Below are 24,613 nucleotides of genomic sequence, written 5' to 3' on the forward strand. Positions count from 1 at the left end.
CCCCCCTGTGAACACGACCATCATGAACCCCACAAGAGACCCCCCCCCCCTGTGAACACCACCACCATGAACCCCACAAGAGCCCCCCCCCCTGTGAACACGACCACCATGAACCCCACAAGAGACCCCCCCCCTGTGAACACGACCATCATGAACCCCACAAGAGACCCCCCCCCCCTGTGAACACGACCACCATGAACCCCACAAGAGACCCCCCCCCCCTGTGAACACCACCACCATGAACCCCACAAGGGACCCCCCCCCCTGTGAACACCACCACCATGAACCCCACAAGGGACCCCCCCCCCTGTGAACACGACCATCATGAACCCCACAAGAGACCCCCCCCCCTGTGAACACGACCATCATGAACCCCACAAGGGACCCCCCCCCCTGTGAACACGACCACCATGAACCCCACAAGGGACCCCCCCCCCTGTGAACACGACCATCATGAACCCCACAAGGGACCCCCCCCCCCTGTGAACACCACCACCATGAACCCCACAAGGGACCCCCCCCCCCTGTGAACACGACCATCATGAACCCCACAAGAGACCCCCCCCTGTGAACACCACCACCATGAACCCCACAAGGGCCCCCCCCCCCTGTGAACACGACCACCATGAACCCCACAAGAGACCCCCCCTGTGAACACGACCATCATGAACCCCACAAGGGACCCCCTCCCTGTGAACACGACCATCATGAACCCCACAAGAGACCCCCCCCCTGTGAACACCACCACCATGAACCCCACAAGGGACCCCCCCCCCCTGTGAACACCCCCACCATGCACCCCACAAGGGACCCCCCCTGTGAACACGACCATCATGAACCCCACAAGGGACCCCCCCCCCTGTGAACACGACCATCATGAACCCCACAAGGGACCCCCCCCCTGTGAACACCACCACCATGAACCCCACAAGGGACCCCCCCCCCTGTGAACACGACCACCATGACCCCCACAAGGGCCCCCCCCCTGTGAACACGACCATCATGAACCCCACAAGGGCCCCCCCCCTGTGAACACGACCACCATGAACCCCACAAGAGACCCCCCCCCCTGTGAACACGACCACCATGAACCCCACAAGGGACCCCCCCCCCCCCTGTGAACACGACCACCATGAACCCCACAAGGGACCCCCCCCCTGTGAACACGACCATCATGAACCCCACAAGAGACCCCCCCCCTGTGAACACGACCATCATGAACCCCACAAGAGACCCCCCCCCCTGTGAACACGACCACCATGAACCCCACAAGGGACCCCCCCCCTGTGAACACGACCATCATGAACCCCACAAGGGACCCCCCCCCCCTGTGAACACGACCATCATGAACCCCACAAGAGACCCCCCCCCTGTGAACACGACCACCATGAACCCCACAAGAGACCCCCCCCCCTGTGAACACGACCATCATGAACCCCACAAGAGACCACCCCCCCCTGTGAACACGACCACCATGAACCCCACAAGGGACCCCCCCCCCTGTGAACACGACCATCATGAACCCCACAAGAGACCCCCCCCCTGTGAACACGACCATCATGAACCCCACAAGAGACCCCCCCCCCCCTGTGAACACGACCATCATGAACCCCACAAGAGACCCCCCCCCCCTGTGAACACGACCATCATGAACCCCACAAGAGACCCCCCCCCCCTGTGAACACGACCATCATGAACCCCACAAGGGACCCCCCCCCTGTGAACACGACCACCATGAACCCCACAAGAGACCCCCCCCCCTGTGAACACGACCATCATGAACCCAACAAGGGACCCCCCCCCCCCTGTGAACACGACCATCATGAACCCCACAAGAGACCCCCCCCCCCCTGTGAACACGACCATCATGAACCCCACAAGGGACCCCCCCCCCTGTGAACACGACCATCATGAACCCAACAAGGGACCCCCCCCCCCTGTGAACACGACCATCATGAACCCCACAAGGGACCCCCCCCCCTGTGAACACCACCATCATGAACCCCACAAGGGACCCCCCCCCCTGTGAACACGACCACCATGAACCCCACAAGAGACCCCCCCCCCTGTGAACACGACCATCATGAACCCCACAAGAGACCCCCCCCCCCCCTGTGAACACGACCATCATGAACCCCACAAGGGACCCCCCCCCCCCCCCTGTGAACACGACCACCATGAACCCCACAAGAGACCCCCCCCCCCTGTGAACACGACCATCATGAACCCAACAAGGGACCCCCCCCCCCCCTGTGAACACGACCATCATGAACCCCACAAGAGACCCCCCCCCCCCTTGTGAACACGACCATCATGAACCCAACAAGGGACCCCCCCCCCCTGTGAACACGACCATCATGAACCCCACAAGGGACCCCCCCCCCCTATGAACACGACCACCATGAACCCCACAAGAGCCCCCCCCCCTGTGAACACGACCACCATGAACCCCACAAGAGACCCCCCCCTGTGAACACCACCATCATGAACCCCACAAGGGACCCCCCCCCCCTGTGAACACGACCATCATGAACCCCACAAGAGACCCCCCCTGTGAACACGACCACCATGAACCCCACAAGAGACCCCCCCCCTGTGAACACGACCATCATGAACCCCACAAGGGACCCCCCTGTGAACACGACCACCATGAACCCCACAAGAGACCCCCCCCCCTGTGAACACCACCATCATGAACCCCACAAGACGTACCCCCGTACGAGCACACCACCAGCACTCCTCCCCAAGTCTCCCTGGGCCGGCCTCTGCAATCAGCGACTTAATCAACGTCAACCACCGTGGCTATCGTCGCGATCGTCGGTAAAACATTTTTCAAGTAAATTTTTGTTGTCCCAAACACAGCAGTTTCCCGTACGCAACGCCGGGGAGAGGGAGGGTGAAGAGTGGAGGCAGGGAGACACATGAAAGCACGCGCACGCACAGACACGCACAGGCACACACAAGCACTGACACGCACGCACGTACACAAACATCCGCAAACGCAACGTACTCATGTCTGTCTGTGGAACTTCTTCTGCACCGTGCGGCGGGGGGGGGACAGGACACAACAACAAACTAAAACACAAAACGCGCTAGGGGTAGCTCACGGACACACATCCGCACAGGTACACGTTGTCACGCACGCGCGGATGGGCACAAACGCACGCAAGCTCGCTTGTAGATGGGCACGCACACGCAAGTAGACTGCCAAAACATACGCAGGCAAGGATCTCTCCCCCCCCCCACCCCGTATAGCCTTTTACAGACTGTTTGGGCAAGTGCTGTTAGCACGCCATGTCCAGTGCCGATGTTTACCCACCGCACCAGATACTTATTTAAGGGTAAGTCGAGCTGTTATTGGTCGTGGGCAGGAATCGAACTCGGGTTGCCGGGATTAGTAGTGCAGCGTGCGCTAACCACGGCACTGCCGCTCTCCATGTGCACAAACACGCAACGTCTTCTTGGTTCTTTCGGTAAAGTCACGTAGAAGGGAAGTAATAAAATAATAAAAATAAAACATAATATTTTATTACTTCCCTTCTACGTGACTTTACCGAAAGAACCAAGAAGATGAATCCCTGCAGTCACGAAAGCTTTAAATCGAGATTTAAACACGCAACGGTAAAGATCCCCCGTATAGCCTTTAAGAGGCTGTAGGGGCAAGTGCTGTTCGCGAGTAACACCTATAAAGGCCGGCACGGCACACGAGGGGGTGGTTGGCCAGCATCATGCCTGACCGCCTTTGTCTCCCCAGTAGCGATGCTTACACATTGCACTAGGTACTCATTTGAGGCTGAGTCGACCTAGCGTCGTCGGCCCAGGACCGGTTCGGATGATCGTCACTGGTGTTGGCCGTGAGCAGGAATCGAACTCGTGTTGCCGGCTTCATAGTGCAGGGCGCTAACCGCTGCTCCGCCACTCCCCATGGTCTTCGTGTCACGCACTCACTCACTCACACGCTCTCTCACACACACACACACGCACATGCCACGTACTCACTCGACAGACACGCGCACACGTTCCACGCACTCACAGATGTACAAACGCTCTCTCGCACATTCCCACACAATAACACACACACAACACATGCACTCGCACGCGCACACACCCACTCACACGAAGACAAAGATCCCTTGTAGACACTCCAGACTGTTGGGGCAAGCGCTGTTAGCGAACACCAATTAAGGCCGGCACGGCACACGAGGGGGGGTGGGGTGGCCGCAACCACCCGGCCGCCTTTGTCTCCCCAGTGGCGATGTTTTTACATATTGCACCAGGTACCCATTTGAGGTCGAGTCGATCTAGGGGAAGCTCAAGACTGGTTCAGATAATCATCGCTGGTGTTGGCCGTAAGCGGGAATCGAACTCGACGCCGGGTCGGTAGAGAAGTCTGCTAACCACTGTGTCACCGCTCCTCAGACACAGCCACACACACAGATACAAATATCCCCCGTACAGCCTTTAACAGACTGTAGGGGCAAGTCCAGTTCGCGAAACCTATGCAGTCTGGCACGGCGCACGAAGGGTTGGGTGGCTGGCACCAACGCACGACCGCGAGCGAGAGTCGAGCATCGGGTCACCGGGTTCGTAGCGCAGCACGCTAACCGCTGCGCTACCGCTCACCCATGGCTGGCAGTGCACACACGCACGCACACTCGTACGCACGCACACTCGTACGTACACACACACACGCACACACACACACTGGTACGTACGCGAGTGCGCCACGCAGCTCACCGGTGCGTTCTTTCCGCTCGTGAATTTTTCACGCGGCGCGACACGCGATCCAATCCACAGCGGCGCACACAGCAAAGGCCCCCCCCCGTGTAGACTTAACGGACTGTCGGGCCAAGTGCTGTTAGCGCTGCACCTACAAAGGCCGGGCACTGTGGCACGCGAGCGGGGTGGGTGGGTGCGTGGCTAGCACCAAGCCCGGCCACGTTTGTCTCCCCTGTGGCGATGTTAACACAACCGTTCCAGGTTCACATGCACACGTTCACACGCACACACACGCGCACTAATAAGTTCACACGCACACACGCACGCGCGCACAACAACAACCGCCATTCGCCACTAAGTGGCGGTGACGTCACCACGGCGCTTGTGCCAGGCTATGTGCACATTGAGGCCACGTGGAGTTTCGTGTGCTTGCGCGTGCGCGCACACACACACAAGTTCACGCACGCATGGTGCTCGCCAATTTTTTGGGGGGGGGGGGGGGGATTGTTTTTTTTTCTCTCTTGCCGCGCATACTTTCCGCGCGCCTTCAACCCGCTTGGCAGGGCCGAGCGTTCTTTTTTCTTTTTTGCCGGCGCTGGGATTTGGGAACTCGCCGCTTTGGAAACAAAGAACAGGCGCGGGCGGAGACCCCCTGCTAAAAAACACAACACACACACACAACGTTTAGCGTGTGTTGAACACGCGCGTGTAAATGTGCGCGCATGCATGCGCGTGTGGTTGGAGCACCGGGCGGCTAAAACACAGCAAGTCGGCACAGCAGTGGGGGGCACAGGTGGTGCATCGGCCAGTCATCTCAGTAGGGAGACAAAGGCGGCCGGGCGTGGGGTTGGACACCCAACCCCCTCGTGTGCCACAGTGCCGGCATTCATAGGTGCTCACTAACAGCACTTGCTCCAACAGTCTGTTAAGGCTATATGGGGGATCTTTGTCTTTGGTGGGGTAGAGTGGTGCATTTTCCAGTCATCTCAGTCAGTCAACCCAAGGTGCCTGGGTCTGCCCTGTGACCTCCTGCCAGTGGGCGTTCCGACACTTCACGTGCCTTAAAGTGCACTTAGCCTGGCACAGGCGCCGTGCTGACGTCACGGCCACCTAGTGGCGAATGGAGGTTGTTATTGTGTGGGGGAGCGGCGGTGCAGCGGTTAGCGCTACGCTGCACTACGAACCCGGCATCGATCCGAGTTCGATTCCCGCTCACGGCCAATGCCAACTACGATTATCTGAATCGGTCCTGGGGCCCTCCTAGGTCGACTCAGCCTCAAATGACTACCTGGCACGGTGTGTAGTAAACATCGCCTCTGGGAAGACAAAGGTGGATGTGTGTGGTGTTGGCCACCCACCCCCTCGTGTGCCACAGTGCCGGCCTTCAAAGCTGCTGCTCGCTAACAGCACTTGGCCCAACAGTCTGTTAAGGTTATAAGGGGGGACTTTGTCTTTGCACGAGTGCGTGAATTGTGAGGGGCGGCAGCGTCACGACTGGCGCCGCTACGCTACGAACCCGACATAAACCGGCAACCAAACAGTGGCGGTTATCTGAACCGATCCTGGGCCTCCCCTAGGTCGACTCAGCCTTGAATGAGTACCCCTGATTCGATGCGGACACACACTGGGGAGACAAAGGCAGTCGGGAGTGACGCTGGCCACATCGCCCGCTTGTTGCGTGCCGTGTCCCGGCCTTGAAATGCCACTCGCGAACAACATCTGTGTGTCTGTGATGCAACACGGAGAGGTCAGGGGTTCAGTGTGCGTGCGGTGGTTTAGACAATGGGGGAAGGAAATTCCTGGGGAACCCGCGTTGAACTCGTCACAGATGCACGCTCAGCAGACAGCAGCAAGAACAAACACACGCATGGACAATCACACTTAAGCTCGCACACAAATCAACGACACAGACACCCACCACCCACGCATAGCCTTAACAGACTGTTGGTGCAAGTCCAGCAGGTACTCATTTGAGGCCGAGTCGACCTAGGGGAGGCCCAGGAGCGGTTCAGACACTGGCCACTGTTTTGTTGGCTGTGAGCGGGAATCAAACTCGGGTACATGCTGGGTTCGTAGCGAGGCGACACTAACCGCTGCGCCACCGCTCCCCACAATACCAACCAAAAACGACAAAGCTGCCCCGTATAGCTGTTACAGACTGTTGGGGCAAGTGCTGTTAGTGATAAGCAGCAGCGCCTATGAAGGAGACAAAGACAAAGATCCCCCGTGTAGCCTCTAACAGACTGTTGGGGCAAGTGCTGTTAGTGAGTAGCAGCAGCGCCTATGAAGGAGACAAAGACAAAGATCCCCCGTGTAGCCTCTTAACAGGACTGTTGGGGCAAGTGCTGTTGGCGAGATACAGCGCCTATGAAGGCCGGCACGGCACACGAGAGGGTGGGTGGCCAGCACCGCACACGCGCAATTGCCTCACCGCGCACGCTCCGGCAACTGCGCGACCGGCCGGCAGCTCGCCGATGAGCAGCCGCGCGACGGCGAAACCGGCTCGCGCGACGAGACGGAGGGGGGGGGGACGACGACGTAGGAATGGCAACCTTGTTGCCACGTGTCGGGGAAAAAAAACCGGGGAAAGGAACCGCTTCTGAATTCCAATCTCGGAACCACAGCGAGAGTGCCTCTTGCACTCTGGCCACGCGTCGTGCTGTAGAGGCTGTTTGTCGCCTGTCAATCGAACCAATCGTTTTTGTATTGAATCACAACTCGGGTCTCTATGCGAGTCCGTGGGTCTCTATGCGAGTCAGTGGGTCTCTATGCGAGTCCGTGGGTCTCCATGCGAGTCCGTGGGTCTCCATGCGAGTCCGTGAGTCTCAATGCGAGTCCATGGGTCTCAATGCGAGTCCATGGGTCTCCATGCAAGTCACTGGTGACCGGGCAAAGACTATTGAGTCACTCTACCGGACTCGAACGGCCCCGGCGCAGATTTAAAATCTCATACTGGAAACGGCCACACTTCCGTTTTGTGATTGCACAAACCTCAAATCACAAATTTGCATCCGGTCTGTTGTTGCTGGGTGGCTCAAAGCTGCCCTGACCCACCCTTCCCACCACTAACTTTGTTAACTACCACACCAGATATGCAGGAGGTCGTGGGTTTGATCACAACCCTGACGCCTGCTGTATATTTGGAGCCTGCGTGTCTCTCTCTCTCTCCACCCGTGGTCGCGTGGATATTTCTCCGTGTCCTCTGGTCTTTCCCTCCCCATTTGGCTGCTGCTATAAATGATAAGCCCACTTCGTTGGACTATAATTTGCGATAGTCATATCGCCAAAACTAGTACGGCCCCACCGGCATGTTGGAGAGTAAACCCAGAAAATGTACAATTCGAGGATTTCACAACAACTCTGGCTGCCGTGATCTAACCCAAAAAAACCCTAGATTTTGGACGATATTGGTCGCGAAAGCCTACGTGTTAAACGTCATGACGAGGACTCGTCACAGTGACCGATGATAAGCCAAGCCAAGCCCCAACCAGGATTTGAACTCAAACCCTTCCAAAGCATGAGCCACTTGCTCGCTCGACCGCTAAGCCAGCCATCTGGGGGGGTGAGAGGGCCAACACAATGGAGTCAACAGTCTCGGCAATGTTATGATTTCTTTTCCGTAACTTTCTTTTCGATTTTAAACCGAGGTCATCTGGCGAGGTTGTCACGCTTGCAAATAAAACTCGCACAATCCTACAGGATTCTTAAACCCGGAGTCCACGAGTAACATCAGTCGATCAATCAAACGGAAGGTTGCCCGACGGATAGACTCGCAGCACCCGCCGTAGGAACGTGGAATCTGCATCGCCGGCTCAGGGCTGGAAATGGGTGATCGACAGCGACAGCCTCGATGTGCATCGCAGCTGGAGGGCACTCTGACTTTGTCCGAGATGGCAAGAGACACACCGATCCTCGGGGGGGACTCAATCCAGGTGCTTAGAAGTGCCAGCTCCGTGTCTTCGGTAGAGTAACCCCCCCCCCCCACCCCCCCTCTTAACGACGGTAATTGGTTCCACAAAACCGGTCGTAAAGTGATTCGGTCGTTAAGCGAGTATAGGAAATACGCGTTAAAGGCTTAATTCGTTTCAATAGCAACGAAGATTACCCTTTTTCACCCAATAAACGTAATTTATTATATCTAAACAATGGATATCAATACATAAAGATAAACATTATAAAACACAATATTAAAAGAAACGTGGTTAATCAATGCATTAATCAATATTTACTGTACCTACAACAGCCCGCCATTAACAGGGGAATGGTCGATAAGCAAACACATTGGTCTCTATGGAGGCACTACACTACTATACACTACACTATACACTACACTACTATACACTACAGTATACACTACACTATAAACTACACTATGGGCTCTATGGAGGCACTACACTACTAAACACTACACTATACACTACACTATACACTACACGTTGGGTTCTATGGAGGCACTACACTACTAAACACTACACTCTACACTACACTATACTCTACACTACACATTGGGCTCTATGGAGGCACTACACTACTATACACTACAGTATACACTACACTACTATACACTACACTATACACTACACTATGGGCTCTATGGAGGCACTACACTACTAAACACTACACTATACACTATACACTACACGTTGGGTTCTATGGAGGCACTACACTACTATACACTCCACATTGGGCTCTATGGAGGCACTATACAGTATTACTATAGACTACACTATACACTACACATTGGGCTCTATGGAGGCACTATACAGTATTACTATAGACTACACTATACACTACACATTGGGCTCTATGGAGGCCCGTCGTTAAGAGGCGTGATGGTTAAGAGGGGTTCTGCTGTATAGATGTTGTGCGTATGTACGCACGTTGAACTTCTTTCGCATCGTACGTAGCCAACCGCGCTAATTGGGCAATCATCTGAACCTGTCGTGGGGCCTCCTCGACTTTGTCATTCTGTCGGTTTGTGTGGGCCTCTATATGTACGTGTTATATGCGTGTGCGCACGTACGTGTTCACGACATAATGTGCGTGCATGTGTGAACAGCCCTTGACCCCCCCCCCCCCCCCCCAGAGCCTACACGTGCGAGACATGGGGGCGACACCTTTGTCTTTGCGAGTGCGCTTCTTTCACGCCGGCACGGTTGACAAAAAAATCTCGCACGCCGGTGCCGTACCCTGGACTTTTGCTTTGATCGCCGGTGCTCCCTTTTAAAAGCGGGGAACAGGAGGCCGCCAATAAAAGGTAGCCAACCGATCGGGGCGTTGAAGAGAGAGAGAGCAGATATTCTTAGGTGTTTTCGGTAAAGTCACGTAGGTAAAACATCAAAATTAATAAAATAATAAAATAAAATAAAGATCACAACGTTTCGGAGGCAACACAAGTCTCCGTCATCAGGTGGGACAGTCACAGCCAGATTAGCTGCATCAAGTGAGGCAATGATTCAAGATGTAATCCCTTAAAAGCGAGTTGAGGGGGGAGGAGAGGGGGGGGGGGCTCATCAGAATGTGGTAGCCAATGAATGAAAAGTATCGGGAGAGAGGGGCCAAAAAAGAGAGAGCAGAGAGAAGAGAGAGCAGAGTAGCTCTTGCGAACGCGTGGTGCCAATCGCGTTGAAAAACTACGGCAGACTCTGAACCCCTCCGCCACGCCGCCACGTGTCGAGTGACGTCTGTTCGGAAGAGTGGCACGAGCGCCGTGGCAGCTATTTCGCGAGCGTTGTGGCAGCCGTTTTAAATGAGCTCACTTAACCCTCCCACGTTTCGGAGACGTCTGTAAGTTTGCCGGTTGTGTGTTGGGGGGGGGTCCGTTCACCGCCGATTCGGCAAAGCGGAGTACGGCTCGCCGTTAATTTTATTTGGAGAGGTGCAGAAATAGTAATAACAGCGCCCGTTGTTTTTTTTTAAGACGTCGTACACTCACCGCAGAAGAAGTTAAACACATGGTACAGGTATACACCCGATAAGGCCCACTGAGCTAGAGAGCTCCTTTTCAGAAGCGCACCGCCCATCGCGAATGATAAGCCCGAAAGAAAGTGTGCTTATCATCACGTGGAAATGTATTGCAGCAGCCACATACGTCGTCAGGGTCAGGATCAAACCGACTACGTCCTAAACACCAGGCGAGGTAGTTAACATCTCCTCGCCACCGTGATGATGATGAGAGGGAGAGACACGCAAACTTCAAATATACAGCAGCAGGCGTCATCAGGGGTCGGGATCGAATCCACGATCTCGTGTATATCAGGCGAGGTAGTTAACATCTCCAAGGCACCGTGATGATGATGAGAGAGGCACGCAATCTGTCAATATACAGCAGCAGGCATCGTCAGGGGTTGGGATCTAACCAACGACCTCCTGTATACCAGGCGAGGTAGTTAACATCTCCTAGCCACCGTGATGATGATGAGAGAGAGACACGCAGACTCCAAATACACAGCAAGGCATCAGGGTCGGGATTGAACTCACGACCTCCTGTATACCGGGCGAGGTAGTTAACATGTTCGAGCCACCGTGGTTTTATTTTCACGAAACGGCGTACGCACCGCTCTGCCAAAATGCCGAACTATGCGTGCAGCTACACGCGGGAGACTTTTTTTTCGTCGTCCACCCTCCGAGGCCAAAACTTTACAAAAAATCCAGTCACTCCGTCACAACCCCCCCCACCAATCACAGCAGTAACCTTTACCTACCCCACACTCCCCCACCCCCACAAGACCTTCTTGATAAAAAAATACATATTTGCTCAATAGGTCCTCCCTCAACGGGTACAGTCGAACGCGCATGCACTGTACGCACCTCCGATTTGGCACGGCTGGGTTCAACATACTGTACGTGTGCACACGCCCAATCGTGATTGGCGGACGGCGCACAGCTTGGAGAGGCATTCATCCAGCAGTGAATGAACCATGGCTGCTGCTGCTGCTGCCGACGACGATCTAATAACAGCCTTTGTGCAAATGTGTTGAAAACGCCACGTTGTCCTGCTGCTCCTGCCACAGGAATGTGGAACTTCCACCCGCTGGCTCAGTACCAGCAACGAAGGAGGGGGGGTGAGGGGGGCGATGTTACTGACGCTCACATTTGAGCCGAGCGGGAATATGGGAGGGTGAGGGGGGGAAGAAAAACCATCGAACTCTTCTTCATGGGATCCCAGATCCGTGCCGCGTAGTAAACATCTGCGCGCTGCCGCAGGACTGGGCGTGTAACAATAGATCCTAGAAGCTCATTTGAGCCCTTGCTGCTGAAATTTATTTAACAAAAAAATCGTATTTGTCTAGCTAGCGATGATCCAGGAAAAGGCCTCGCAAACTCCTTTATTCGGAAGCCACTGGAGCTATGCACTTTTAAATAATGTAGAATTGAAAATTCATTCGTCGAAAAATGCTGTTTGTGTTTAGTTTGTTGTCCCTCCGCGCCTCTGATTAGGCATGTTTGTCTACGTACGGTGCGAAAGAAGTTCAACATACGGTACACTCACACAAGAGATACATAGACTCGCATAGCGACCCATTGACCCACGCAGAAGCCCAGACTCGCACAGAGACCCATTGTTTTAGAACTGTTTTTTGTGTTTAGTTTGCGGTCCTTCCCCATCGCCTCCGATTAAGCAGTTGGCTAAGTACGGTGTGAAAGAAGTTCAACATACGGTACACTCACACAAGAGATCCATAGACTCGCATAGCGACCCATTGACTCACGCAGAAACCCAGACTCACACAGAGACCCATTGTTTTAGAACTGCTTTTTGTGTTTAGTTTGCTGTCCTTCCCCATCGCCTCCGATTAAGCAGTTGGCTACGTACGGTGTGAAAGAAGTTCAACATACGGTATAGACTCACACAGAGATCCATAGACTCACGGAGAGACCCACAGACTCACACAGAGACCCAATTCTTTAGAACTGCTTTTTGCGCTTAGTTTGTTGTCCTTCCCCATCACCTCCGATTGAGCAGTTGGCTACGTACGGTGTGAAAGAAGTTGACCATACGGTACAGACTCACACAGAGATCCAAAGACTCACGGAGAGACCCACAGACTCACACAGAGACCCAATTCTTTAGAACTGCTTTTTGCGCTTAGTTTGTTGTCCTTCCCCCGCGCCTCCGACTAAGCACAGCTGGCTACGAACGGTGTGAAAGAAGTTGACCACACGCGACATACACACAAGAAGGTCCTGCTTGCGATGCTCGGGGCTGAAAAGCAGCCACTGCCTCAAACGTTGCCTCGGGGGTTCGTCGCCCACGTTCAGCACCACCAGCTGCCCGAAAAACACAACTAGAGTTAGGAAGGCCGCAATATACAGAAGAGATCACATGTCCACCACTGCTGTTATTGTCGAGGCATGTGTTTCACGCCGTGCGCTACTCCGATTTGAGTGAGCAAAAGCAACGCGTTTCACGTTGTGTGTTAGCGTGTCTGGCGTTAGTTAGATGATTGCTTCACGCTGTGTATTAGCGCGTCTTTTGTTAGCAAGGCATTCATTTCACGTTGTGTATTGGTGTGTTAGGAAGGAATGTTTTTCACGTTGTGCGTTAGCGCGTCTTGCGTTAGTAAGGGGATTGTGCTTAATTCTGTGTATTCGTTTCTTTTGTTAGTAAAGCATTCATTTCACGTTTTGTATTGGTGTGTTTTGCGTTAGCAAGGCATTTGTTTCAGGTCGTATGCTCCTGCGTTTTGTCGCTGCAACGTGACGCTGACGTTCCCCCTGAGACCCATTGGAAATTTCTCTTGCACGGTACCCACGCCGAAGTCTATGGACCCCCCCACCCTCCACCTACCCTCTGAAGAACCCCACAGCTTTTGAGAACCGCCTGTGTTGATTATTACATTTATATTTTTCCGTGATAAAGAAATATTGCTGACGGATATGGTAAGTTTTCTTTCCACACTGCTTTCATTTAACTCACTGTCTGTTGTTGTTGTATCCTGAAATCTTGTAACTGCAATTTTAACCCACTTCCCAATGTGGCATCGACTGCAAACTTGGTATACTTATGTCATACTGATGACAATACTATATTCTATCATAAAAATATATATTTTTTTAAACATTCTTTTGAATGTTATGTTTCGGCTTGGGTCTAATTGTCCACGGTAAACTGACGTTGGCTGTAATTGACCACGATCCCTGACGTTATGGCAAGCTTCGAGGCCACTTCTTGGAGTCGTGGAGTTCTTCCGTTACTAGTACATTTCATAAAAGCGTGTTTTTAAAAAGGTATTTTTAAATATTACTTATTAATGTACGGTAAGACCTCGCTTACCGCGCATTCGCACAACGTGCTTTTGCTATAACGGCGTTCTTCCATAAGAGAACACTTTTCGTGCAACGCGGGATACGCTCCACCGTCACAACGGGGAACGCGCACCGCCATTATAAAGCGGTTTCCGATCGGTCGACGACTAACTACTTTCTCGAGCTGTACGACCGAGCGGTACGGCGATAAGGTAACGAGCAGAGGTCGCAAACGGGTTTTGATTCCTTACCCGTACCCTGGCCGCACCAGGGTCGCAAACGGGTACCCGTACCCGGCCGTACCCGGGTACGGGTATCGGGTACCTGATTGCGACCTCTGGGATGAAGCCATTTTGCAGGCGCGGGTGGGTTGATTCTAGGAACTTGAACTGTGAGAAGAGACAAGACGTTGGGAAATGAGTGACAAACAGTTACTCACCAGTAACTCACGGCCTACCCGTACCAATATACGGCCGCACCAGGGTCGCAAACAGGTACCCGTACCCGGCCGGGTACGGGTAGACGGGTATCAGGTAGGGTACGGGTATCGGGTACCCGGTTGCGACCTCTGGTAACGAGGAGTGATACGCGGCAACGGCGCGGCGGTGGCGCCGTACCTTCGGTTATCTTGTCCCGCCGTCGCACTGCGCGGTGAGCGTAGTGGTAGTGCGTCGTATCTGGCCAAACTTAATCGTGACTACACATTATTTATGGTTTTCGCTCGAAGGCGTTTTTCGCTTCACGCGGTACTTTTCAAGAACGCATCCACTACTACTACCAGCGGCGATAAACGACTACTCGCTGTGTATATATTAGCGTTTGTGCCAATGGTTGACAAGAGGCACCTGGTTTCAAAGAACGAATTGAGGACCCCCCCCCCCCCCCCTCTGTCCAATGTCTCCCCTCACCCGCTCTCTCTCAGTAGCTCGATGCCTGGGGGTCCCGGTCCGCTACAGCCCCGCAGGAACCGTTGAAAGTTACACCACCAGCCTGAACACGCGACAGTCTACGCCAACGAAGAATATGCAACGCTGCCACGGCATTCCCGAAATAACTGGTGCCGATCTGCTTTCAGGGGTTTCCGGGGTCGACTCAAGACTATGAATTGGTTGTTGTTGTAGTAATATAGTCGTACACAGCCCTTTGTCAATCCACTGCTGGGCAATGGCATCCCCTACACCGTTGCGAATAAGAGGCTTTTTTCCTTGATCATACTTCACCGTGCTGCACGGTTACGGGGGTTGGCGAAAGCAGGGAGCATAGAAGCACGATGGATATTACGCCTCTGCACACCGCTGCCCACAACGTAGCTCACAACGTAGCCCTCCCCGTAGCTGTCCTATAACCACCTGTTGTGTGTGGCCGCCCATCCGAGGGCTATCCGGGGCACGACCCTGCTTAGCTTCAGAGATGTGCCGAGATCGAGGGGCGCGTCCAGAGCGAGTTGGTCAAAGGCGTGTCCAGCACAGAGGGACTGGGTTTGAAGGGACACGTGTTTGTGTTGCTAGCTGCGTCAAATACAAAGATCACCCGTGTAGCCTGCAACAGGACTGTTAGTGAGAACCTCTGAATTCTGGCACGGCACACGAGGGGGTCGGGTGCCCAGCACCACGCCCGGCCGCCTTTGTCTCCCCAGTGGCGATGTTTACACACCGCACCAGCTACTCATTTGAAGTTAAGTCGACCTTGGGGAGGCCCAGGATCTGTTCAGACAATCGTCACTGGCGTTGGCCGTGAGCGGGAATCGAACTCGGGTCGTGGGGTTGGTAGCGCAGCTGTGCGAACCGCTGCGCCACCGCCACCCCCCACACTGTGACACCTCTTGCCACATCACACCACCTCTTATACAAACACACGCACACAATCACCACAGTTGTGTTAAAGAAAAGCCCACGGAAATATCACAGGAAGGAAGATCTCTGTCTTGTTGTGTTGACACGGAGCATCATTGACGCATGCAAATATTACCAGAACGTCATGCTGTGCCTGCACAAGTATATTTTAATTCCATCATGCCGATGGGCTTTCCAGACCAATATATTCAATGGCACGTGTTGTCTAAGAGAGAAAACGCCGGACCGGTTTCAACCTTCTGGGTCTCATAACTAGATTGAAAACGAATTTCTTTACAACCCGCTGTTTTGTGTTTAGTTGTTGTCCTTGCCAGCGCACCTCCGGTGAGCACGGTTGGATATGTACGGTGCGATAAAAGTTCAACATACATACGTCAGCTGATGTATCAGACTTCCTGGATTATCAGATGTTATTGGCAAGAGCACTGCCCACCCGCCCACCCTAACACAGACTTATGGCTGTGCCTCACTTAAATTGGTGCCACGGTGGTGAAATGTTAACTACCTCGCCTGGCAAGCAAGAGGTCGTGGGTTCGATCGCGATCCTGATACCTGCTGTATATTGGGAATTTGCATCTCTCTCTCTCCCCATGGTCGCGTGGATTCTTCTCCGGGTCCTCCGGTATTTCCCCTCTACATTGACAATCAACATCATGCGCTTAGAGTATATGGCTGCTATACATTTCCACGTGATGATTATGATGATCAGCCACTTGGTTGAGCTATCAATTGTGAAGGCCAGGTAGCTCCTGAATAAATAGCTTTGTAGCACAGTGGACCTTACACCTGGTTAAATAAAAAAAAATATTTTATAGATGCTTTCTGACAACACTGTGTATCTGCGTTTGCCAAGACTGGACTGACAACCAATATGCGTGTTATGCTTTCAGATATGGGGAGTAGTAGCATAGTGGTAAGCGCGCTGCGCTACAAACCCGGCGACCCGAGTTCGATTCCCGCTCACGGCCACCAACACCGGTGACGATGATCCAAACCGGTCCCGGGCCTCCCCTAGGTCGACTCGGCCTCAAATGAGTACCTGGTGCGGTGTGTAGTAAACATCGCCACTTGGGAGGCAAAGGCGGCCGGGCGTGGTGCTGGCCACCCACCCACCCCTCGTGTGCCGTGGCGGCCTTCATAGGCGCTCGCTAACAGCACTTGCCCCTACAGTCTGTTAAGGCTACACGGGGGATCTTTGTATGCTGTCGGTGAATCTGTAACTAAGTGTGTACATAACCTTGTCAAACTAAACCAAGGCAAACGACGAATCAGAGCCTTCTAATTACAGCGATCGATTGCAAGCGTACATCTATCATCAGGAGGGCGCAATGGTTCGCATCCACGCGACCTGAGTTCGATCCCCGGCCACAGCCAACACGATGAGTGAGTGGGTTGGTGGGTCACCATAGCTCTTGCCTTTTCAAATCCGTTTACAAACCCGCATTGCCCAGTGCGGTGAAGTATGGTCAAACACAACTTGCCCTTTGGCCAAACACAGCGTGTGGCGGGGCAGGGCAGGCCTTCATCTAGCAGTGGATTGACGACATGACATGGGCGTTGTAGATGCACATCTAATTCTCATACCGGAGCTTACGCTAACCCTGACGGCCCCATTAGAGAGAATTAGCATGTTAAAAAATCAACGTTAAGCGCGTGGTGAAGTAGCTTTACACGTCACGGGAGTAAAGTACAACATCATCACTATCGCAGGTCGTCAACGTTGTTGGTAAATCGTCAAAAAAATATCTGTCTAAAGTCTCTGCCTCGTAAAAACCACGGAGAAGGGGGGGGGGTAGTCAATTAAAGCCTCCTGTCAGCAGTCGTCAGGCCAGCGATGGAAATTCCACATTATCGTGGCGGGTACCTGTACGTCCACATTGACAGCCGCCTTGGGCATCATCATCGTCGTCAAATCCACTGCTGGATGAAGGCGGGGTGGCCCCCTCCTGAAACTGCTGTGGATCTCTCGCGATTCTGAGACTCTTTCAACGTCTGACACCGCGGTCGACTCGATTAATGTAGCAATTCTAGATTTGAAGCTTTCGTGACTGCAATGATTCATATTCTTAGGTTTTTTCGTTAAAGTCACGTAGGTAAAACATTAATTAATAACCATTATATAAACGGAGTGGTAGCTCCTGCAATCTCTCATTTACTTGATACAGCTGTCGTGGCTGTGACGGTTCCACCTGAAGACGGAAGCTTGTGTTGCCTCCGAAACGTCGTGATTTTTATTTTTTTGTACTTTTATTAATTTTAATGTTTTACCTACGTGACTTTACCGAACAAACCTAATGTGCAGCCCTGTCAATCCACTGCTGGATCAAGGGCTACCCACGCCTCGTCGGTCATGGGAGAGACGGGGGGGCGAGGTGTTTGACCATACTTCACCACGCTGGTCACAAGGGTCACTCCGAAGAATATTTGCGCCACCGATGATGAGTGGCCGGAATTGAACGCAGTTTCGCCCGGGTGTGCGTAGCGCAGTGTTGTTACACAACAACAACAACACCACCACCACAAACAAAACGATCGAAATCACGCAAAGTTTGACGTAAGCTTAACATAATATGACGTTCATCGTCATTGCCCCCCACGCAAAACTCCACCACAACGCAAACACCCGCGAAAATACGCGACTGCCACCCCCCCCCCCTTTGATTCGCGTTATAATTATAAATCGTTTACATTACGTCGGCATCTGTCGGTAACGCCGACGACACGTTACATAAACCGCTTAAACAACAACAACAACAAGCCCCATGGACATAACAACAACAATAAGAGACAGCAACAATCGACTTTTAGGCCGAGTGCGGCCTAGCGAAAAAAAATCCCTCCCTCCCGACGTCTACCGCCGCTCGGCTAGTTTCGCCTACCGACGAAGGCGACTCCGACCCGGCGCGTCCGAGTGGGACCGGCGCGGGGTGAGCGAGTGAGGTAAAATGTTAAATAAAACCCCATCAAACTCACCCTGGCGAACCACACGGACAGCTGCGACCGTGACAACGCGGCCAGCAGCAGCCGCTCGCGGTCGGCCGCCACGAAGTGAGGACTCTCGTCGCTGGCGAAGGGGAAGAGAAGCCGCCGTGGTTTGCCGACGGCGAAGTACATGGCTGGCGGGGGAGCGCTCGCGCCGTCATGGAGGCCCGGCGCGAGCGGGGGTGGTGGGGGTGGTGGTGGGTGGGGGTGAGTGGGGGTGGGTGGGGGTGGTGGTGGTGGGGTGGTGGGTGGGGGTGTGGGGTGGGTGGTGGGTGGGTGGGGGTGGGGGGGTGGGGTGGTGGTGGTGGGTGGGGGTGAGTGGGGGGTGGGTGGGGGTGGTGGTGGTGGGGGTGGTGGGTGGGGGGTGTGGGGTGGGTGGTGGGTGGGTGGGGGTGGGGGTGGTGGTGGTGGATGGGGGTGGGGGGGTGTGGGGTGGGTGGGGGTGGGGGGGTGGTGGTGGGTGGGGGTGGGGGTGGTGGTGGTGGGTGGGGGGTGGTGGGTGGGGGGTGGGGGTGGGTGGTGGGGGTAGTGGGGTGGTGGTGGGGGGGTGGTGGTGGGTGGGGGTGAGTGGGGGTGGGGGGGTGGGGGGTGGTGGTGGGTAGGGGTGGTGGGTGGTGGGTGGGGTGTGGGGGTGGTGGGTGGGGGGGGTGGGGGGTGAGTGGGGGGGTGGGGGTGAGTGGGGGTGGTGGTGGGGGGGGGTGAGTGGTGGGTGGGGGTGGTGGTGGGGGGGTGGGGGGTGGTGGTGGGTGGGGGTGGTGGTGGTGGGTGGATGGGGGGTGGGGTGGTGGGGGTGGTGGGTGGGCGGATGGGGGTGGTGGTGGGGGGGTGGTGGGTAGGGGGGTGGTGGGTGTGTGGGGGGTGGGGGTGATGGTGGGTGGGTGTGAGTGGGGGTGGTGGTGGGTGTGTGGGGGGTGGTGGTGGGTGGTGGTGGGGGGTGAGTGGGGGTGGTGGGTGGGTGGGGGGTGGGGGTGGTGGTGGGTGGGGGGGTGGGTGGGGGTGTGGGGGTGGGTGGGGGGGTGGTGGTGGTGGGGGGTGGATGGTGGGTGGGTGGTGGTGGGGGGGTGGGGTAGTGGTGGGGGGGGTGGTGGGTGGGTGGTGGATAGGGGGTGAGGGGTGGTGGGGGGTGGATGGTGGGTGGTGGTGGGGGTGGTGGGTGGGTGGGTGGTGGTGGGTGGGGGTGGGTGGTGGGTGGTGGGGGTGGATGGTGAGGGGTATGGTGGGGGTGGATGGTGGGGGTGGATGGTGGGGGGTTTGGTGGGTGGGTGGTGGGTGGGGTGGATGGTGGGGGGATGGTGAGTGGTGGATGGTGGGGGATGGTGGGGGTGGTGGGGGTAGTGAGAGTGGATGGTTGGGGGATGGTGGGGGTGGTGGGGTAGATGGTGGTGGGTGGATAGTGGGGGGGGGGGATGCAAGGTGGTGGTGGGGGGGGTCGATCTCCAGCAGCCTTCACATTCCATAGTCCGGATACGCACGCACGCACGCGAGCTCGGGTATCTCCCCCCTCCAGCGACCAATGGGGAAGCGACGTTGACGAACGCCGTTAGCCAATGGGCGGCGCGAGAGTGAGGGGCGGTCGCGTATCCGCGTGAGGAGATGCAAAGCGAGGGGCGGGGCTAGTGTCAAACTGGGGGGAGTGGGGGGCGGGGGAGAGGTGGAGGCCATCTTGGAGAGTCGTGGCTGGCCCCCTCCCCCCAAACAGCCCCGCCTCTCCCTTGGTTAGCCCCGCCCCTACACCATTAGCCCCGCCCCCTCCCACTCTAGCCCCGCCCCCTGCACCATTAGCTCCGCCCCCCTCACTCTAGCCCCGCCCCCTACACCATTAGCTCCGCCCCTCTCGCTCTAGCCCCGCCCCCTACACCATTCGCTCCGCCCCCTCTCACCCTAGCCCTGCCCCCTACACCATTAGCTCCGCCCCCTCTCACTCTAGCCCCGCCCCCTACACCATTAGCTCCGCCCCCTCCCACTCTAGCCCCGCCCCTCACCCCATTAGCTCCGCCCCCTCTCCACTCTAGCCCCGCCCCTCACCCCATTAGCTCCGCCTCCCTCCACTCTAGCCCCGCCCCCTACACCCATTAGCTCCGCCCCCTCCCACTCTAGCCCCGCCCCCTACACCATTAGCTCCGCCCCCTCCCACTCTAGCCCCGCCCCTCACCCCATCGCATGCATTGCATCATGTTAAGCGTGAAGTCGTAATGACACGATAACCCTGCCATCCCAGTCAAGCCCTTATCAGTAGCCTCCCTACCTCATTACAGACCAATTCAGACCTTAGCGTTCACCCCGTGCCCCGTATACATTTAATCGTTCATCCGAACAAAACTCCACGTGTGAAACACACACCTGATGACGATAGCTTGTGTTGCAGTCGAAACGTCGTGAGAATTGTTTTGTTTTATATTTTTATTATTTTATTGTTTTGTATTTTTATTATTTTATTGTTTCCCTTCTCCGTGACTTTACCGAAAGAACCAAGAATATGTATTCCTGCAGTCACGAACGCTTTAAATAAATAAAAATCCCCACTTCGTTGAGCTATCATTTGTGATAGCAAAGTCGTTTCTGAACAGAAACCGCGATATTTCGCAGTTCAGTTGGGGCCTTACACCTGGTGAGATTACATGCTAAGGGACCGTCCATAAATGACGTCACGCGATTTTGGACGATTTTTGACCCCCTCCCCTCTCATCACACGGCGTCACAAAAAGTCCAACCCCCCCCCCCCCTCAAATATGACGTCACAAAGCTCTGCCCCCCCCCCCCCCCAAAACCATATTTCCATTTTGAAAATATCGTTAAATTTCGATTTAAAGCTTTCGTGAATGCAAGGATTCATCTTCTTGGTTCTTTCGGTAAAGTCACGTAGAAGGGAAATAATAAAATAATAAAAATAAAACATGATAAAATACAATATTATAATAAAATAATAATAATAAAACATAATAAAATACAATATTATGTTTTGTTTTTATTATTGTATTATTTCCCTTCTACGTGACTTTACCGAAAGAACCAAAACCATATTTCCATTTTGAAAATAAAACATGCTTCAAATCGCTTTAAACTATTGTCATTGTAGTGCGTATTTAATGTGGCGCTGCACTCTGACGTTGTAGGAGTGTTGTTATAACAATTAGTGTTATAACAATTCTATATTTATTTAAAGCTGCACATTTTTACGTGACGTCACATTTCTCAAATCCCCCCCCCCCCCCCCCCTCGTCACAAATTGTCACAAATGTCTGTCCACCCCCCCCCCCCCCCCCAGGTGCGTGACGTCATTTATGACGGCCCCTAAAAGTTTGGTGGCAATGCGAGCGCGAGAAATCGACCGCCCAGCGCCCCCTCCTGGCGGACCCCGGTGAACTGCACCAGTCCCCCAAACCTCCAAAAAAATTTAAATAAATTAAATCACGACGTTTCGGGCGCAACACAAGCGTCCTTCTTCAGGTGGGGACAACTTAGCGCCCGAAACGTCGTGATTTAATTTATTTTAATTTTTTACCGACGTGACTTTAACCGAAAAAAACAAAGAGTAAGAATCCTTGCAGTCACGAAAACTTCAAATCTAGAATCCCTGCTATGCTGTACAGCAAGTGGAAAGGCAGAGAGTTAGTTACATGCCGTGTCCACCCATACGGTTTATACCCCGTAGTCTTGCACGGGGACATTGAGTTGTTCAGGTCCATACGTCGGACGTTGCAGATGTTTCAATACGGGCAAAACACTGTCTGTCTGTTTGTGTTTCTCCCTGGTGATGGGACTTTGTAGGATGAACGTTGAGATTTATAAGGGCACGGGGTGACCAACTACGATCTGAGTTGGTCTGTAATAAGGTACGCACTGATAAGGGATTGACAGGTATTTAGTAGTGTAGTGTATAGTGTAGTGTATAGTAGTGTAGTGTATAGTGTAGTGTATAGTAGTGTAGTGTGTAGTGTAGTGTATAGTAGTGTAGTGTATAGTGTAGTGTATAGTAGTGTAGTGTATAGTGTAGTGGAAAGGATGGACGTTGAGATTTAACACATTCCTACGGAGAGAGCTGGTAGGAACGTTGGGTTGCTCGGCAAATGGCCAGGGTCAATGGCGGCGTGGTGTATTCCGCAAATATGCCCGACTGTGAGGGCGGGCACAAGCCGGCGTGAGTAGGTTAAACGTTGAGTTGTATAAGGGCACCACGGGGTGACCAGCCCCTCCCCACCCAGCCCCACCCCTCCCACCCCCCACCCAGCCCCTCCCCACCCAGCCCCTCCCCACCCTCCCCACCCAGCCCCTCCCTGCACGACGGACGGACGGACACAATAATCCCTTGTGGGCTGGTGTAACCAGGAGGTTCCTACCAATATTAGTGTAGTGTATAGTAGTGTAGTGTATAGTGTAGTGTATAGTAGTGTAGTGTATAGTAGTGTAGTGTATAGTAGTGTAGTATATAGTGTAGTGTATAGTAGTGTAGTGTATAGTGTAGTGTATAGTGTAGTGTATAGTGTAGTGTATAGTGTAGACGTTTACATTTATAAGGGGCACGGGGCGATCAATAATGTTTGAATTGGTCTGTACTAAGGTAGGGCACTGATAAGGGGTTGACAGGTGTGAGAGTACGCGTACCGCGTTGGTTAAGTGCGGGTATCGTACAGGCGTGTCGGTAGTGGTGGACTCGAGTTCGATTCCCGCTCGCGGCCAACACCAGTGACAAATTATCTGAACATGTCATGGACCTCACCTAGGTCAACTCAGCCTCAAATGAGCACCTGGTGCGATGTGTAAACATCGCCACTGGGGAGACAAAGGCGGCCGGACGTGGTGTTTGGCCATCCCTTCATAGCTGCTGCTACTCGCTAACAGCACTTGTCCCAACGGTATGTTAGAGGCTACACGGGGGATCTTTGTCTTTGTCTCCTTTATAGGCGCTGCTGCTACTCGCTAACGGCACTTGCCCCGACAGTCTGTTAGAGGCTACACGGGGGATCTTTGTCTTTGTCTCCTTCATAGCTGCTGCTACTGCTGCTACTCGCTAACAGCACTTGCCCCGACAGTCTGTTAGAGGCTACACGGGGGATATTTCTTTTAGTTTTTGTACCACCGATACCGTTACACGTCATCGTGCCAGGCGAAGTGCACTTTAAGGCCACGTAAAGTGTTGAACGCCCGCTGTCGGCAGGAGGTCACGGGTCAGACCCAGGTGCCATGGGGTTGACTGACTGAGATGACTGGAAGACTTTGCTGTTTTTTCCTGAATTTTTATGTTTGCACGTAGTCACTTTAATATGTTCCCTGTTCATGTTTTTGTTTGTTGCGGTTGCACCCGAGTCAAGAGCCGCATGGCTCACAGGGCTATACCTAATACCTGAAATGAAATAAATGAAAAGATGCACCACTCTGCCCCACCAACGACAAAGACAAAGATCGCCCCCCCCCCGTATAGCCTCAACAGACTGTTAGGGCAAGTGCTGTTAGCGAGCACCTGTTAATGCCGGCACTGTGACACACGCCCGGCCGCCTTTGTCTCCCGAGTGGCGATGTTTTACTACACACCGCACCAGGTACTCATTTGAGGCTGAGTCGACCTAGGAGAGGCCCGGGACCGGTTCCGATAATCGCCACTGGGTGTTGGCCGTAAGCGGGAATCGAACTCGGGTCGCCGCAGTGCTGACTCGCTACGGTAACATAAAAAAACACAAAGATCCCCCGTGTAGCCTCAATAGACTGTAGGGGCAAGTGCTGTTAGCGAGCATCTATGAAGGCCGGAACGGTACACGAGGGGGTGGGTGGCCAACACCACACCATCTTTGTCTCCCCAGTGGCTATGTTGAAAC

At 54.1% G+C, this 24,613-nt stretch overlaps 1 protein-coding gene across 1 annotated transcript in view; it reads right to left on the reverse strand.

Moving 5' to 3' along the window:
• Positions 1 to 18,972, reverse strand: part of RIC1 (RIC1 homolog, RAB6A GEF complex partner 1) — a 55,571-nt gene extending 36,599 nt beyond the window's left edge. The window contains exon 1 of the mRNA XM_061557856.1: positions 18,795 to 18,972. Within this exon, the coding sequence (XP_061413840.1) occupies positions 18,795 to 18,935 (141 nt within the window). The 5' untranslated portion in view covers positions 18,936 to 18,972. The remainder of the gene's footprint in view (positions 1 to 18,794) is intronic.
• Positions 18,973 to 24,613: the final 5,641 nt, after the last annotated feature.

The sequence above is a fragment of the Lethenteron reissneri genome, chromosome 24 (assembly GCF_015708825.2).
Source record: "Lethenteron reissneri isolate LAM-NWPU_2019-01 chromosome 24, ASM1570882v1, whole genome shotgun sequence".
Taxonomy (NCBI): domain Eukaryota; kingdom Metazoa; phylum Chordata; class Hyperoartia; order Petromyzontiformes; family Petromyzontidae; genus Lethenteron; species Lethenteron reissneri.